Below are 15105 nucleotides of genomic sequence, written 5' to 3' on the forward strand. Positions count from 1 at the left end.
TTCCTCCCGTGCTGCTTCTTCACAGCTCTGAGGCTGCGTTTGCAAACAGCAAGGTGAGGTTGGGACCAGGTCTGCTCCTGCCAACTTAAAAATGGTTCTGAGTTTCAGACGGATTAGGGAAATATTTATGGATCATGCTGAAAATTAATTTTTTGCTTATATTGACTTAAGGGGTTCAGAGCTGGGAGCTGAACCTCCTGTGGGGAAAGGCTGGGAGAGCTGGGAATGTTCCCCTGGAGAGGAGAAGCTCCAGGGAGAGCTCAGAGCCCCTGGCAGGGCCTGAAGGGCTCCAGGAGAGCTGGAGAGGGACTGGGGACAAGGGATGGAGGGACAGGACACAGGGAATGGCTCCCAGTGCCAGAGGGCAGGGATGGGTGGGAGATTGGGAATTGGGAATTCCTGGCTGGGCTGGAATTGCCAGAGCAGCTGTGGCTGCCCCTGGATCCCTGGCAGTGCCCCAGGCCAGGCTGGACATAGGGGGCACCCTGGGGCAGTGGGAGGTGTCCCTGCCCATCCAGGATGGGATTTCAGGTCTCCTCAGGTGTCCATGGGGAATATGCCATAAAATTCACATGTGACACCATCAGAACCCCTAGTCTGGATCCTTGAGCAGCTCAGGAGGTTCCAAATTCTCCTGCATGGAGCATTTATGGAAAAGGAGCTGGAAGGGATCTGCCAGGATCATCAAGTCCAAGTCTGGACTTGTCTTTGAGAGCCTTTGGGCTCTGTGAGTTTCCTGGTGGGACCTCACTTCTTCCGCCAGTGGCACACTGGGATTTGCTTTGGGATTTATTTGGTGGCCAAAGGAATCAGCCATAAAACTGGGACATGTGGCACTGTCAGGACATCTGCTCTGGATCCTAGAGCAGCTCAGGAGGTTCCAAATCCTCCTGAGTGGAGCATTTATGGAAAAGGAAGTGTGGAGCACGGGGAATTTCCATTCCTCGGGGCACTGCTGAGCACAGCCCTTCATCTGGAGCGGCAGGATGGGGACAACCTCGGTGTCCCATCGGGGGAACTGCCTGGATTGGGTCACCCTCAGCTTCCTTGGGAATGTGCCAAGGTCTGACAAGACTTTCCTCCAGAGAAGGGACATTTTTCCATCTCCTCAAGAGCCCTCTGAAGAATATTCCAACAGTAATGCATTTCATGGATGCATTTTTGCATTTCAACAATGCATTTTTTGATATGGCTTCAGAATCAGTGACCCAGATTCTTCCAGGTTTTTTTTCCTTTTCCAAGCATCCCGGTGTGTATTCCCTGGCCAGCCTCTGACACTCCAGGAGCTGATTTTATTAAGTGTCCAATCACGGAATATTTAGGTTGGAAAAGCCCTCTCAGACCAGCAAATCCAATCCATGTCCCCAAGTGCCACATCCACACTTCCAGGATGGCAACTCCAGCACTTCCCTGGGCTGAAATTCCAAGAAGATGTTTTCCAAGCATGTAAAAAATGGTCCCAAATGTCCCTCAGAAGGTTTCTCTGCTCCTGGAAGTTTATCCACCTGGACAAAACCACTTTTGGACCTTCCCTTCCAGCTCCTGCCTCACAGAGCTCAGTTTGGAGCAGATGTGAATATCCTTGTGTTATTCCAGGAGCTTCACCTGGAGATCCCGGAGCAGCTCCATTCCTGCAGCTGCTCCATCCACCTCTGGCACCACGTGGAGATGTTCCCTTCCCACATTTTGCCTGTTCCCAAAGCCAGATTCCCATTTCTTACCAATAAACGACAACGTTTAGTGACCCCCAGCATCAGAGCAGCGCCGGGCTTGTTCCAAGAAGATGTTTTCCAAGCATGTAAAAAACGGTCCCAAATGCCCCTCAGAGGGTTTCTCTACTCCTGGAAGTTTACCCACCTGGACAAAACCACTTTTGGACCTCCCCTTCCAGCTCCTGCCTCACAGAGCTCAGTTTGGAGCAGCCGTGAATATCCTTGTGTTATTCCAGGAGCTTCACCTGGAGATCTCGTAGCAGCTCCATTCCTCCAGCTGCTCCATCCACCTCTGGCTCCCTCTGGCACCACATGGAGATGTTCCCTTCCCACACTTTGCCTGTCCCCAAAGCCACATCCCCATTTCTTCCAACCTTTAGTGACTCCCAGCATCCGAGCAGCGCCAGGCAGGCGCCTCGGGCTCTCTGATATTTCCTGTCAGCAGGATGAAAGCAAATGGAAGCAGGGAGACTTTTCCACAGCAGCCAGGAAGGGCGTGCAGCTCTGATCTCCGCGGTGGCTGCTCTCAGCAGGTGACAGCGGGTGACAGCCGCGTCCCCGCAGCCGCGGTGACCTAGAAAAGGAGCGATTCCTCTGTAAAAGAGTCATAAAAATTCAGCTGGTCCCTGTAAACCAGAGAGCAGCTTGTTCCAGCTTGTTACATAAAAGATTCAAGCTCCCACCTTTCCTTTATTCCCAGCCCCGGGAGCCTGCGGTGTCCATGGGTTGGGAATGAGGATCTCTTCAAACAGCCCCGAGCAGGGCACGGCTCTGGTGCTTCCTCCTGGTCACCCTTTGGATTTGTGTCGCAGACATCTCTTTGTGAAAAATCTTTTCTTTGGGATTTTTCCTTCTGAGGAGCTGTGGTCTCGGAGACAGATGTAAACAATTGTTATCTGCTGCTGTGGAATGCAACAGGTCCATCTGGATTGGTCCATCTTGGATGTTTATAGTTAGTGGCCAATCCAGGACTGCCTTGGTTATCATTCTTTCTTTTCTATTCTTAGCTAGGTAGCTTCTGGAAACCTCCCCTTCTTTTTCTTTTTAGTACAGTTATAATATATGTATATATCATAAAATAATAAATCGAGCCTTCTGAACATGGAGTCAACATTCTCGTCTCTCACCTCGCCTGAAAACCCCTGTGAACACCCTCACAGATTTGAGTGGATTTTTGACTTCTGCTGTCACTTAGCACTGAGCAGGGGCAGGTGGACTCAAATATCCTGGGAAAGGGTTCCTGGGAAGGCTGAGCAGTCACTGGCTGAAAACGGAGATGGGAATTTTCTGCCAGTGTCACGGCACAGATCCCACAGCCCTGGATAAATGGCTATGGATAAAGGGAGTGAGGGTGCATTTATTGCCTTTCTGATTAAAGAATCCCAGAATCCCAAAAAGTTGTGGCTTGGAAGCCCAAATCCCATCCCATCCCTTCAATGGCAAGGACACCTCCCACTGTCCCAGGGTGCTCCAAGCCCCAATGTCCAACCTGGCCTGGGACACTTCCAGAGATCCAGGGGCAGCCACAGCTGCTCTGGCAATTCCAGCCCAGACCCTCTCCACTCTCCCAGCCAGGAATTCCTTCCCAATATCCCATCTATCCCTACTTTCTCACAGTCTGAAGTCCTTCCCCCTGTCCTGGCACTCCAGGCCTTTATCCAAAGTCTTTCTCTGTCCCTGGGTTTGAATTGTTCAAAGCAAGGAAACACCACCCCCCTCCCAGCTCTGCAATCCCCCAGATTCCCCTTTATTTACCAAATGGACTGAAATATCCTAATCCAGAACTTCCAAGATCATTTATTATCATCCCTTGGGATGGAAATCCAGGAGGCAGAGTGGTTTCTCTCCCAGTTCTCCAGATTTTAGCAGATCTTGGTGCTGGAGTTTGATGTCACTCTGATAAAAGAATCCCTCTCTCGGTGACCATTTCCCACCCTGCCTTCAATCCCAGAGCTGTTTTCCACATTTCAAGAGGATTTCATTGTTGGCTCTGTGGCTTCCTCAACATTTCAGCTTTCCCTGAAGTGTTCCCATCCCTTTCATCCTCAGATCTCAGACAATAAATCTGGCTCAGCTGTTTCTGGCACCTGCATGTCTCAGCTGTCAATTTGTAGCCCATAAAATCTGTATTTAACACATTCTGCATTCCTTGGGCTTCACATTCCTTATTCCTAAAGACTTGGGAATTTTAGTTTCTAAGAAAAAGGGATGAAAAGAGATTTTTTTAAATGGATATATCTCACAAAGCCAATTACATACATGAGAAATGTTATAAAGTAATGAAATAATAAAACTGAATGGGAGGAGCAAGTCCAGGAGGATTGTTGATAAAATCCTGCAAGAAGAAAGTCGATTACATGCCCAGGATTGTTCTCCTGGATTAGGAATGGCTTAATTGGGAAAGACTGTGCCCACTGTTGAATGGGATTTAGAGCAGAAAAGGCAGGGAAAAAGCTTATCATGCAATTGGAACATCATCGTGGAATATCTGAGTTGGAGGCATCACTTTTGTATTCTCACCTGGATAACTCTGATTATATTCCAGTCAGGATTATGAAAGGAAAGACGGAATGACACAAACACTCCCTAGGAATTTTCCCTCTGTGATGTGCATTTGGAATATTTGTCCATGAACTGAACAGCCCAATTTTAGAAATAAAACTTCCAAAGAAATCTCTTATTTTTTAAGGAAAATCAATCTGTGTGGTTATAAATGGCAAAGAAATTACTTTAATCACTGACACAGTTTTTTATGGAGTATCCAATGCATTAATTTGCTTTGTTATTAATTTTTTTGTTATCAATTAACGTTGTCATTAATTAAAGATATCCTTGTCCAGCTAGTGGAGTCAGTGAAGGAATTTCTGCTGGGAATCAATAGGCCATGAACAATGGAGTGAGGAGCTGTTTATTTTTTATGAACATATCTGAGCACACGAGGAATCAATCTTTAATCATCCCAGAGGATCAACTCCTCAGGAGATCCAGAATTCCAAGGTTTTAAGAGAATAGAATTTTCCAACAAAAAGCATGGAATAAACCACCTTTTATTGGCATAAATAAAATGAAAAAGCACCCCATAAAATAAAAGAGTACCACGTAAATAAAATACAAAGCACCAGGGTGGTTCCAACCTTCTGGAATGAAAATCTGCCCCATTTTCAGCCCCTTTTTTGCTTTTCTGTCTCCTTTGGGAACAAAGATTCCTAAATATTCCAAGGAAAAAAGGAGTCCTGTCCCAGACAGACTTTAAGTGCTCCAAGTTGCCAGAGTGTGGATATTCTCTGCTTAATTAACTACAGGATAATGCAAATAAATGCTCCAGGAACTGCTCCCATTTTTCCTCAGGGCTACATAAATATTCCCAAACCACTGGAAAATGGTTATTCCAGCTTGGCCAAAGTCAATTCCTCACTGCTGGAAAACCAAAATTCCAGCTTGGCCAAAGGTTATTCCCCACCTGAGTTTCATCCTTATCTTTGTGAGGAAAAGGACTTTGATTTTGAGACTTTTTTTCCTTTCAAAAATTCCTTTTCCAACCAAATCCTGGTTCTTATGAATATTCCAGCTCCGGACACAGGGATTGTGGTGCAGAGTTGTGTTTCATGGTTGTTCCTTGTGGATTTTCTCTTGGAAGCCTCAGTCTTGGGTTTTTTCATGGAAAAAAGCACAATGTTATGGATGGGCTGTGCAGGGAATTTAGGGAAGTGGTGATGAGGATTTGGCTCTTTCCCATCCAGGGGAGCCAAAGTGATTCCCAGATCTCCAAGGGAAACAGTTTTGGATGCTTCCAGCTTGGAATCAGCTCGGTGCTGGGAATTTCCAGCACCCCAAGGCGTTGTAGGAATTAAATCCTACTTTTAGGGTGTCCTGGGCTCCATTTATTTTCAATTATTTCCATATTTTTCAGCCCAGGTTGTTGCTGTTTCCCAAGTTTGGGAAGCAGCTTCTGGGATTATGGCTCCATTTCCAATGCTGGGTTGGTTTTCCAAGTGGGAAAACCAAAGCTGGGTGTGGCAGATCCTGAATTTCTATATTTACATCCATATATTTATATATTTATTACTTATATATTTACTTTTATATATTTGTATTTTGATATATTGATACATTTATTGCATATTTTTATATTTGTTTTATATTTTTATTTGCCTTTTTTTTTGGTATAATCTATATACTTGTAGCTTTATTTATTAATTTATTTATTTTAATATATTTATTTATTCTGCAGCAGAGCTGGAAAATCAGGGTTATTTTCCATCCAACACAGCGACAATTTTCTGTTGTTTTGGATTTTTTTTCCTCTGGTTTCCATGGTGAAAAATAAGGATTAGACCAGAGCTGGTGTTGATTGCAAGGGAAAAAAAAAAGTCAAAATCTTTGTTGTTTCCTATGGAGAAATATCAATATCCAACCCTGGTTTTGGAGGGATAATCCTGAAAGGAAAAATCCAATTGTTTTCCTTTCCAAAAGGAGAAAATAATGGAGATTTTATTGCTTCTGGAAAGAAGGGCAAGAATTCAAACAGAGACTGAATTTGATAGAAATTCATGTCTGGTTTGGGTAATTGCAAATTTTCCTCATTAATTATTGACATTCTTTGAGAAATCTCTGTTTCTGTGGTTCCTTATCCAAAGATGAGGTGGAATAGGGAATATTTTTAATTTTTGTCCTACAGTGTTCACAGATATCATTGACATAATGACATAATACTTGGCTTTAAAAGATTAATTTTATTTATTTTTTAAAAATTTATCAGCACGAACTGGCCCTTGGTCCTTGGCTTTAATCCCTGCCTGCTGAGAATCCCAAATCCTCAGGAACTGGGGGGACTCCTGCCCCAAAACACATCCAAGTGGGCCATCAGACCTCTGGAAGAAATAGTCCCAATTTTTGGTGTGGTTTGTTATAGAAATTCTCCACAGTGGGATAACTCAGGAATTTCATTCCTTGTTGCATCTCTAATTATTCTGGAATTTTGAGGAAAATTGCCCAGGTCTGCTCTGCTTTCTAAGGTGAAGACGAATCCCAAAATCTCTGACCTTTGGATTCCAGGCTGGACAACAATTTTTAAAGGAAAATTTGTTTTTCCTTTCAAAAGGAAAGCTATTTCAGATTTTGACAAGCCAGTTTTAAGTGTAAAATGCAGATTTTTTTAAAAAAATTGAGGATTTTAAATTTTTAAAATGCCACAAGACCCTCTGAGTGTTTCTGGGTCACCACAAACTGGCCCTTGGTCCTTGGCTGTAGTCCCTGCCTGCTGAGAATCCCAAATCCTCAGGAACTGGGGGGACTCCTGCCCCAAAACACATCCAAGGGGGCCATCAGACCTCTGGAAGAAATATTCCGAAGTTTTGGTGTGGTTTGTTATAGAAATTCTCCACAGTGGGATAACTCAGGAAGTTCATTCCTTTTTCATTCTCTAATTCTTCTGGGATTTTGGAGGTTGCCCAGTGTCTGCTCCCACACATTTTTCCTGCCCCCAAACCCATCCAAGTGCCATTTGATTTCTGTGGGGAGAGGATGGGCAGCTGGCAGGGAAGGAGTGGAGTGGCCTCTGGAAGAAATATCCCCAATTTTTGGTGTGGTTTGTTACAGAAACATTCTGTGATGGGACAATTCAAGAAGTTCATCCCTTGTTGAATCCCTTGTTGTATTCCTCGTTGATTCTTCCGGAATTTTGAAGGTTTCCCAGGTCTGCTCTGCTTTCTAAGGTGAAGCCAAATCCCAAAATGTCTGACTTCTGGATTTTTTGGATTGCAGGCCGGCCAGCAGCGCTGGTGGGAGCAGGAGATCACGGTGAACGGGAACATCCAGAAGGGGGAATTGATCACCTACAACCTGACGGAGCTCATCAAGCCCGAGGCCTACGAGGTCCGCCTGACGCCCATCACCCGGTTTGGGGAGGGGGACTCCACCATCCGGGTCATCAAATACAGCGGTGAGGACCCCAAACCCAAGGAAAAGGGGGTTGGGAATGTCCCGGGTCACCTGGAATAGCGTGGCTGTTCCAAGTCTTGGGATAGTGTCATGAGCGTGGTCATCAAAAGGAAGGGGAGAAATGGAGAGAGAGGAAAATCACAACCTCTCATACCAACAAAAAAGTTCTGAACAGCCAAAATTCCATCCAATTTTTTTGTGGGAAATAAGGAAGAGTTGGAATAAATTAATGCCAGCTTCATGAAATTGGAGATTTCAGGTTGATTCTTGGTGAGTTTGAAGAAAAATTTACAAAGGCTTTTTTCTCCCAGAACAAGCAGGTTTTATTTTAATGTGAATTAGTGTCTTAAAAAACCACCAGTGACTGTTTGTGCTACTATGCAAGAATATAAAGTCTATAAATTTATATAAGAAATATTGGAAGGGCTTTATAAATTTCCCATGTCATGAGTGTGATCGTCACAAAAAGAAGGAGAGAAATGGGGAGAGAGGAAAATCACAACCTGTCATAACAACAAAAATGCCCAACCAATAAAATTCTGAACAGCCAAACCCCAAAATCCCATCCAGTTTTTTGTGGGAAATAAGGAAAAAGTTGGAATAAATTTAATCCAATTTCATGAAATTCGAGATTTCAAGTTGATCTTGATGAGTTTTGAAGGAAAATCTACAAAGGTTGTTATTCCCCCAGGATAAGCAGAATTAATAATTTTATTTTAATGTGAATTATTGTCTTTAATAAAAACAGTGACTGTTTGTGCTACTATGCAAGATTATAAAATCTATAAATTCATATAACAAATAATGGAAGGGCTTTATAAATTTCCCACGTCATGAATGTGGTCATCCCAAAAGGAAGGGGAGAAATGGGGAGTGAGGAAAATCTTCACCACTCATAACAACAAAATCACCCAACCAAAATAATTCTGGCCAGTCAAACCCCAAAATCCCATCCAATTTTTTTGTGGGAAATAAGGAAAAATTGGAATAAATGAATGCTAGCTTCATCAAACAGCAGATTTGGAGTTGATTCTTGTTTTGAAGGATGAGTTTTAAAGAAAAATCTGCAAACAAAGTTGGTTTTTTCCCCCAGAATGAGCAGGTTTTATTTTAATGTGAATTATTGTCTTTAAAAAAGCAGCGACTGTTTGTAGTCCTTTGCAAGATTATATAATCTATAAATTTATATAAGGAATAATGGAAGGGCTTTACAAATTTCCCTCTAAAAGGTCACTCTGACAAAGATTAATCCACTTACATTTGAAAAGAAAACCACAATATCCATACATCCTGTTTCCCATATTCCCAGAAATTCAATCCTCTGTTAAATCCATCCAAATACCTATTTTTGGGGGTGTTTATTTCATGAATAATTGAATTTCTTTTTTTTTTTTTTTTTGGGAAGGGGGGGGGGGTTTCTGCTGTAAAAATTGCAATGAATGAGCAAGAAGGACCACTTCCATAATTCCTTCTTTATCACCATCTTCCTACCACAAAATTCCCACCAAAATGATAAAAACTTCCCCTAAACCCATCCCATTCCCATCCCAAACTGCTCCAGGATCCTCCAACCTCCTTTACACGTTGTCCTGCAACTGTGCTGCTCCAAAAGTGGGATTTTTGTGGTTTTTTTCTCGTTGTTTTGGAGGGTTTTTTCCCCCCAGGTTTATGATGCTGAATAAATTCAGCTTAACCACCTTCCTTTCCTTGTCTGCTTTTGTGCCTGGGTGTGACACAGAGCGTTGGTTTTGCTCTGCTGGGAACAATCCAAACCGTGCGACTCGAGGCGACACCTGATGAGATTTTCCATCCAAACCCCTGCATTTAGTTACAAATCAAGCCTCAGTCAATGCAGCTGCCAGCAAGCGCAGCTAATTCCACGTTCAATCACTCAGGGATCCTGTAAAACTGAGGTTTTTTTGGAGAATCAGAGGTAATTTGTAGGTAAAAGATGTAAAGATTGGGTTTCTCGGGGAGATGACACTGGAGCAAATCACTGCTGGTGTTTCAGGTGAAGTGGTGCTAATTCAGAGCTGGTGTGGAAAATCCAGCTTGAATTTAGGATTTTGCTGAATCTTAGGCTGGGGTTAAAGCACGGATGGGCAGCAGGAAAACCTGGAGTGATGCTCTTGTGTATTGTCAGATGTCCCCATTAATTGGATAAAATTTAATTTTGGATTTTCTGTGGATAAAATTAAATTCCAGCCCTGACCTCAGCTTCCTTCTGCTTCCCACCTCTGTGGGGCTGTGGCAGAGGGGCCTTTTCCTAAATCATCCATGCTTAAATTTCTCCTTCTTCAAACAGAGCCACAGAATAATCCCTCCTTCAATCCCATTGCCAGGTTTTAGCATTGCACAGATTCCTCTGGATTAACCTGGGAAGCCATTCCCATGCTGAGGATATTGTGGACATTGTGAAGGTTTGGATTTCATTCTCTTCCAGCCTCTTAACGTGTGAACTAGATGAATTTCAATAGTCAGCAAGGGAAAAATTAGGATAATCTGAATATTGATGAATTAGAATTTTTTCTTTGCATTAATTTTATTTTCCCTCTGTTTTCCAGCTCCGGTGAATCCACATCTCCGTAAGTATTTAAATTATTTATTGTTTTATTTTTCATGCCGTGAAGAACAGTCTGTGCACTGATTGTCCCTCACAGTTCAAAAGTAAATTTGAAACATTTTATTCCCAGTTGAAAAGTAAATTTGAAGTATTTTACTTCCAGTTGAAAATTAAATTTGAAGTATTTTACTCCCAGTTGCAGCCCATGGGTAGCAGGAACCACCTGAAGGTGTCATTTGGGATTCCTCTTGTTCCAACAAGGATAAAGGAAGGAAAATCACAGCTCCAGCTCATCTTTCTCATTGCCCCAGAGAATTCATCCAAAGGAAAATATCCATGGGCTGAAGTTCAGATCCAGCTGTGGTGGAGCAGCTCAGGAGGCGTTGGGGATGCCATGGGAAATCATGGAAGAGCAGGGACACCTCCCACTGTCCCAGGGTGCCCCAATGTCCAACATGTCCTGGGACACTTCCAGGGATCCAGGGGCAGCCACAGCTGCTCTGGCAATTCTAGCCCAGCCAGGAATTCCCAATTCCCAATATCCCACCTAAATCCAGCCTCCTTCATCTTCAAGCCATTCCCTGGCTCCTGTCCCTCCATCCTTTGTCCCCAGTCCCTCTCCAGCTCTCCTGGTGCCCCTTCAGGCTCTGGAAAGTTCTCTAAGGTCTCCCCAGAGCCTTCCTTGTGGTTCTTGAGTTATTTCCATGCTTTTTAGGGCAGATTGACACCAAAAAGAAGGAAGTTCTTCCCCACAGAGACCCAGGAATCACGGATTCATTCCACAGAGAAATGGGGAGAGCCCAAGTGGATCTTGGTTCTCCCCAAGTTCTCGGGACACAGTTCCTCAGGCATGACTGGAAATGCAAACTCTGACACAACCAGGCACGGGGATGTCCCAGGCTGGAAATGTCAAAGTCACACTTTGTTCTTCCACTTTTCCATGGGCACCAAATCCCTGCAAACATCCAGACAGGAGACTGGGATGGAGCTCTGGCACATCCCAGTAAAAGCACCCTGTTCCCACAGTCCCACATCATCCTAGTCCATCATGTTCTCCCAAAGCCCAACAAATCCATATTTTCTGTCACAACATATTCTTGTTTTTAATAACACATCCCAAAATTATTCCCACCTAAGGAATGAGGTCCAGTCTCCCATTTTTCCTGCTGCAGGGCGGAGCCATCAGGCAGGAGCAGGCTCTGCTCCATCCCTCAGACTCAACTTTAAGCCTTTGTGTAAATTTTAAACTTATTTGCAGAAGATCTTGCCCAACATGTTAATAATTAAGCAGGACTTAGCTCAAAGCTGCCAGGAGCTGCAGGAACCTCTCCCATGGAGCCTAACGAGCAGGGAATGAGACTCTTGCTGATTAATATATTAAATCTAGGCTCTGATGGGAAGAAAAAATACAATCCCAAGTGCTTCATGCTCCTCTAGGATTTTAAGATCTCAGACTAATTTTCCAAAAGTCTTGTAGGATCTTGATGGAATGTGGGTGGCATCCGAATGGGAATAAGGAATGTGTCGGCTCAAGGGAGGGACTGGAAAGTTTTTCCACCAAATCTGCAGGGTCCCCAGGGCCACTCCTTTCAGGTGGCCAAAGCTATGGTAGAATTCTGCTTTGCTTGCTTTCCCTGAAGATTTTTTGAGTGGAATCCCTTGGTAGGAAAAAAATCGCAGTCTGCATCCCATCCCCATTCCCCAAGGCCACCATGGCCCCATGGCCCCAAGTGCCACCTCCACATGGCTTGAAATCCCCCCAGGGATGGGCACTGCAACCCTCCCTGGGCAGTGCCAAGGCCTGAGCCCCCTTTCCATGGGGAAATTCCCCCTGATATCCAGATTACACACCACAGTTCTGTTACACACCAGCGCCGTGCACAGAAAATAAAACACTTTGCAAGTATTTCTGAGAACCTTAAATCAAGCCATAGCCATTTTCAACAACTCTGCATTTTCACCTCCCCCATGGGAAATTTTCTCCAATAAAGAAACCAGGAGAGTGACAATTCAGAGCTCTCCAACCTCAGAGCTTATTCCCATGGAGAGGAGGATTGAGTGTCTCGCAACAAGGTCCAGCAGGGAAGGAATGAGTATTTTGGAAAAAAGGCTCCGAGGTAGAAATGCATCCAGCCCCTTCCCAGCTCCCTTCTCTGTGCTTCCTACAAAATCCCGGTTGTTCCTAATCCTGTTGGGCTGATTTCTGGTTTCATTTATGATGTGTGAACAAAGAGGAGGAGCTGTATCCAACCAGGACAAGATTCCTGACTGGAAACTGAAGTCATGCTCTCCCTGCTTCACTTCTGGAATAATCCCATTCCCTAATTCCTGCCTTTTGATGCAATCTCTGCAATACCCAAGCAAAAAGCATCAAAAGATTTCAACTCTGAGGTGGAGCCTCACTTCTCCACTTCATTTTTTACCACCTAACAGAAACCATTTAATGTAAACCAGAAGGATTTTAGATCAATTTGTACAATTAGAGGTCACCCCTGAATAATGGAAGAGAGGAGATGTTCGGGAGTCACATCCAACTTGGATTTTATGGGAATGGATGACACAAATCCCTGCTACAATGAAGGGTTTCACCTCCAGAACAGCTTCAGCTTTTGCTCTAATTGGCAAGGAAATTATTAATGACCTGAATCCACTTCCAGATCTGCCATGTGCCCTGAGAAAAACCACCACTCTCATTAATGTTAATTAGCACCATCGTTAGGGCCATGGCTGGAGCACCTGTGGAAGAGCTGCTTGTTCCTCCTGCCCTCCTGCTCAGCAATTAACAGCTCCAGAGCATCCAGATCTATTTAAATGCTCCTACAAAAGTATGGAGCAAAGCCTGAGGAGCTTTTTCCCATTTTTCTTCTTCTGTCATTTTTTAAGGAATGTTCAGTGCCAAGAACATTTAGCACTAACCTTTTCCAAGGTATTCCACATGAAATCAATGTTTGCCTATTAAATAAATGGCAAACTTTGACTCTTCTTTTTTTCCCCCATCTGGCTTGAATATTTATTTTATTTTTTTTTCTTCACCTCAGGAAAAAATCTTTTGTTCTGCTGATGTGGAATTTCTTAATGAAACTTTGAGGGCAAAAGACATTTATGCAGTTTTTAAGGCACTGGAGGGGCAGTGCAGAAAGTGCTGAATGGCTGAAAATTCATTCTTTTGTTCACTTTGCTCCAGGACTGGATCTGGGAATCGAAACTTTTCTCCTTCACTTAATTTTTTCCTTTTGATTTCATCCCTTTGTGTAGAAGAAGCAACTTCTGTGTTGCAGGAAGATGCAGAAGTGGAGGTGGAAGTGAAATCCACAAAATGTGGGGTAAACCAAAAGAATTTGGAGCTCAGGTGGTGTAAAAAGAATTCTTGGAGAGGCACAGCTGGCACTTTGAGCAGAGAGCTTTGTTTGAGTTCTGGAACATTCCAAGAACCTTGGTGGGGTCTTGGAATTCTCTTCCCAGTCTTGGGATAAAGATGGAGATGTCGATCAGTCGATGTCTCTCCTGAAGTGTTTGGGTGCAATCATGGAACCATCAAAGGATCAGGGATGGTTTGGGTTGGTGGGACCTGAATCCCATCCCACCCCTGCCATGGCAGGGACACCTCCCACTATCCCCGGATTCTCCAAGCCCCAACCCAAGGCAGCACCATCCTCCCAGTGAATTAGTGCTGGAGTGGTTTTTGTTGTTTTGGTTTTTTTTTTTTGCTTATTTAACCTGACCCTTCCAAACCTGAGTTTCTACTTTTCTGATTTTTCAGTGTGACCAAGAAGAGTTCAGGCCCACTGCAGTGTTCCATAACTAAAACTGTAATTACAGATTGTGGTTTTCTGGTAGCGCAATTTTCCATCCTCAAACATTGATATTATTGTCTGTAAACCTTTGATTGGAAGTGTCCTGGTTTCAGTTAGGTGCTCCAGCAGGGCCATCCCAGAGCACAGGGCACAGCAGTGTGTCCATGTGGCTCTGGAATATCCCAGGGAGGAGACTCCAGCCCCTGTCTGGGCTCTGCTCAGGGCTGGGCACTGCCCAGGGCAGGAGTTCTGCCTCCTGTGCCCGGGAATTCCTGGGATCAATCCCTGCCCGTGGCTCTGGGGCCATTGCTGGGCCTGGAGCAGAGCCTGGGCCTGCTCTGACCTCCTGCACACACGCACAGACAGGGACAGACAGACATGGGACACATGGGGACACACAAGGTTGGACAGGGACACCCAGGGACACCCAGGGACAGCCAGGGCTGTGGCCCCTCTCAGCTGGGGCTCCTCTCCAGGCTGAGCAGCCCCAGCTCCCTCAGCCTTTCCTGGGCATGGAGATGCTCCAGCCCTTCTTCATCCTCACATCCCTCCTCTGGACCAGCTCCAGGTCCCTCCTGTCCTGCTGATCCCAGAGCTGGACACAGCACTCCAGATGTGCCCAGGGCTGAGCAGAGGGGCATGATCCCTCCAGTCTTCTCCTCCCTGATCCCCCCTGGACCCCTTTGGCCTCGTGTTGTTCTTTGAAAAGGCAGGAGGAGAAGCAGGAATATTTGCAAATCACTCCGAGTCCGTTCTGAGGTTTGAAGTGAAATTTCCAAGCTTATTTCTGAGCCTGCAGCATCACCTGAGTGTTGCAGCACTCAGCTCCAGGTCCCTCTCTCCTCACTGATTAACAGGGAAGCTCCAGTGGCTTAAGTGGATTTAGAGCTCCCCAAAAGCCCAAACCTGCAAACATTTATCCACCTTCTCAGTTTAACAGGGATGAACAATCCCCCGACACCGGGGGTTTGAGTTTCTCCTACCAATGAATATAAATTGCACCCCTCCAAGCTGACACCGTGTGCAGGCAGCTGCCTTCTCCCTGGAGAAGGGAGATTTCCTTCTTTTCTCAGATAAATCAATGGACTTTGCAAAC

The 15105-nt window shown here is 44.7% G+C and overlaps 1 protein-coding gene across 1 annotated transcript in view; it reads left to right on the top strand.

The window, feature by feature from the left end:
• MDGA2 (MAM domain containing glycosylphosphatidylinositol anchor 2) overlaps nt 1-15105 on the top strand; it is a 148001-nt gene that overhangs the window by 116789 nt on the left and 16107 nt on the right. The window contains 2 exon segments of the mRNA XM_014311868.2: nt 7476-7653; nt 10217-10237. Of these exon segments, the coding sequence (XP_014167343.2) occupies nt 7476-7653; nt 10217-10237 (199 nt within the window).

Source organism: Geospiza fortis, unplaced genomic scaffold (assembly GCF_000277835.1).
Source record: "Geospiza fortis unplaced genomic scaffold, GeoFor_1.0 scaffold23, whole genome shotgun sequence".
NCBI classification, from domain to species: domain Eukaryota; kingdom Metazoa; phylum Chordata; class Aves; order Passeriformes; family Thraupidae; genus Geospiza; species Geospiza fortis.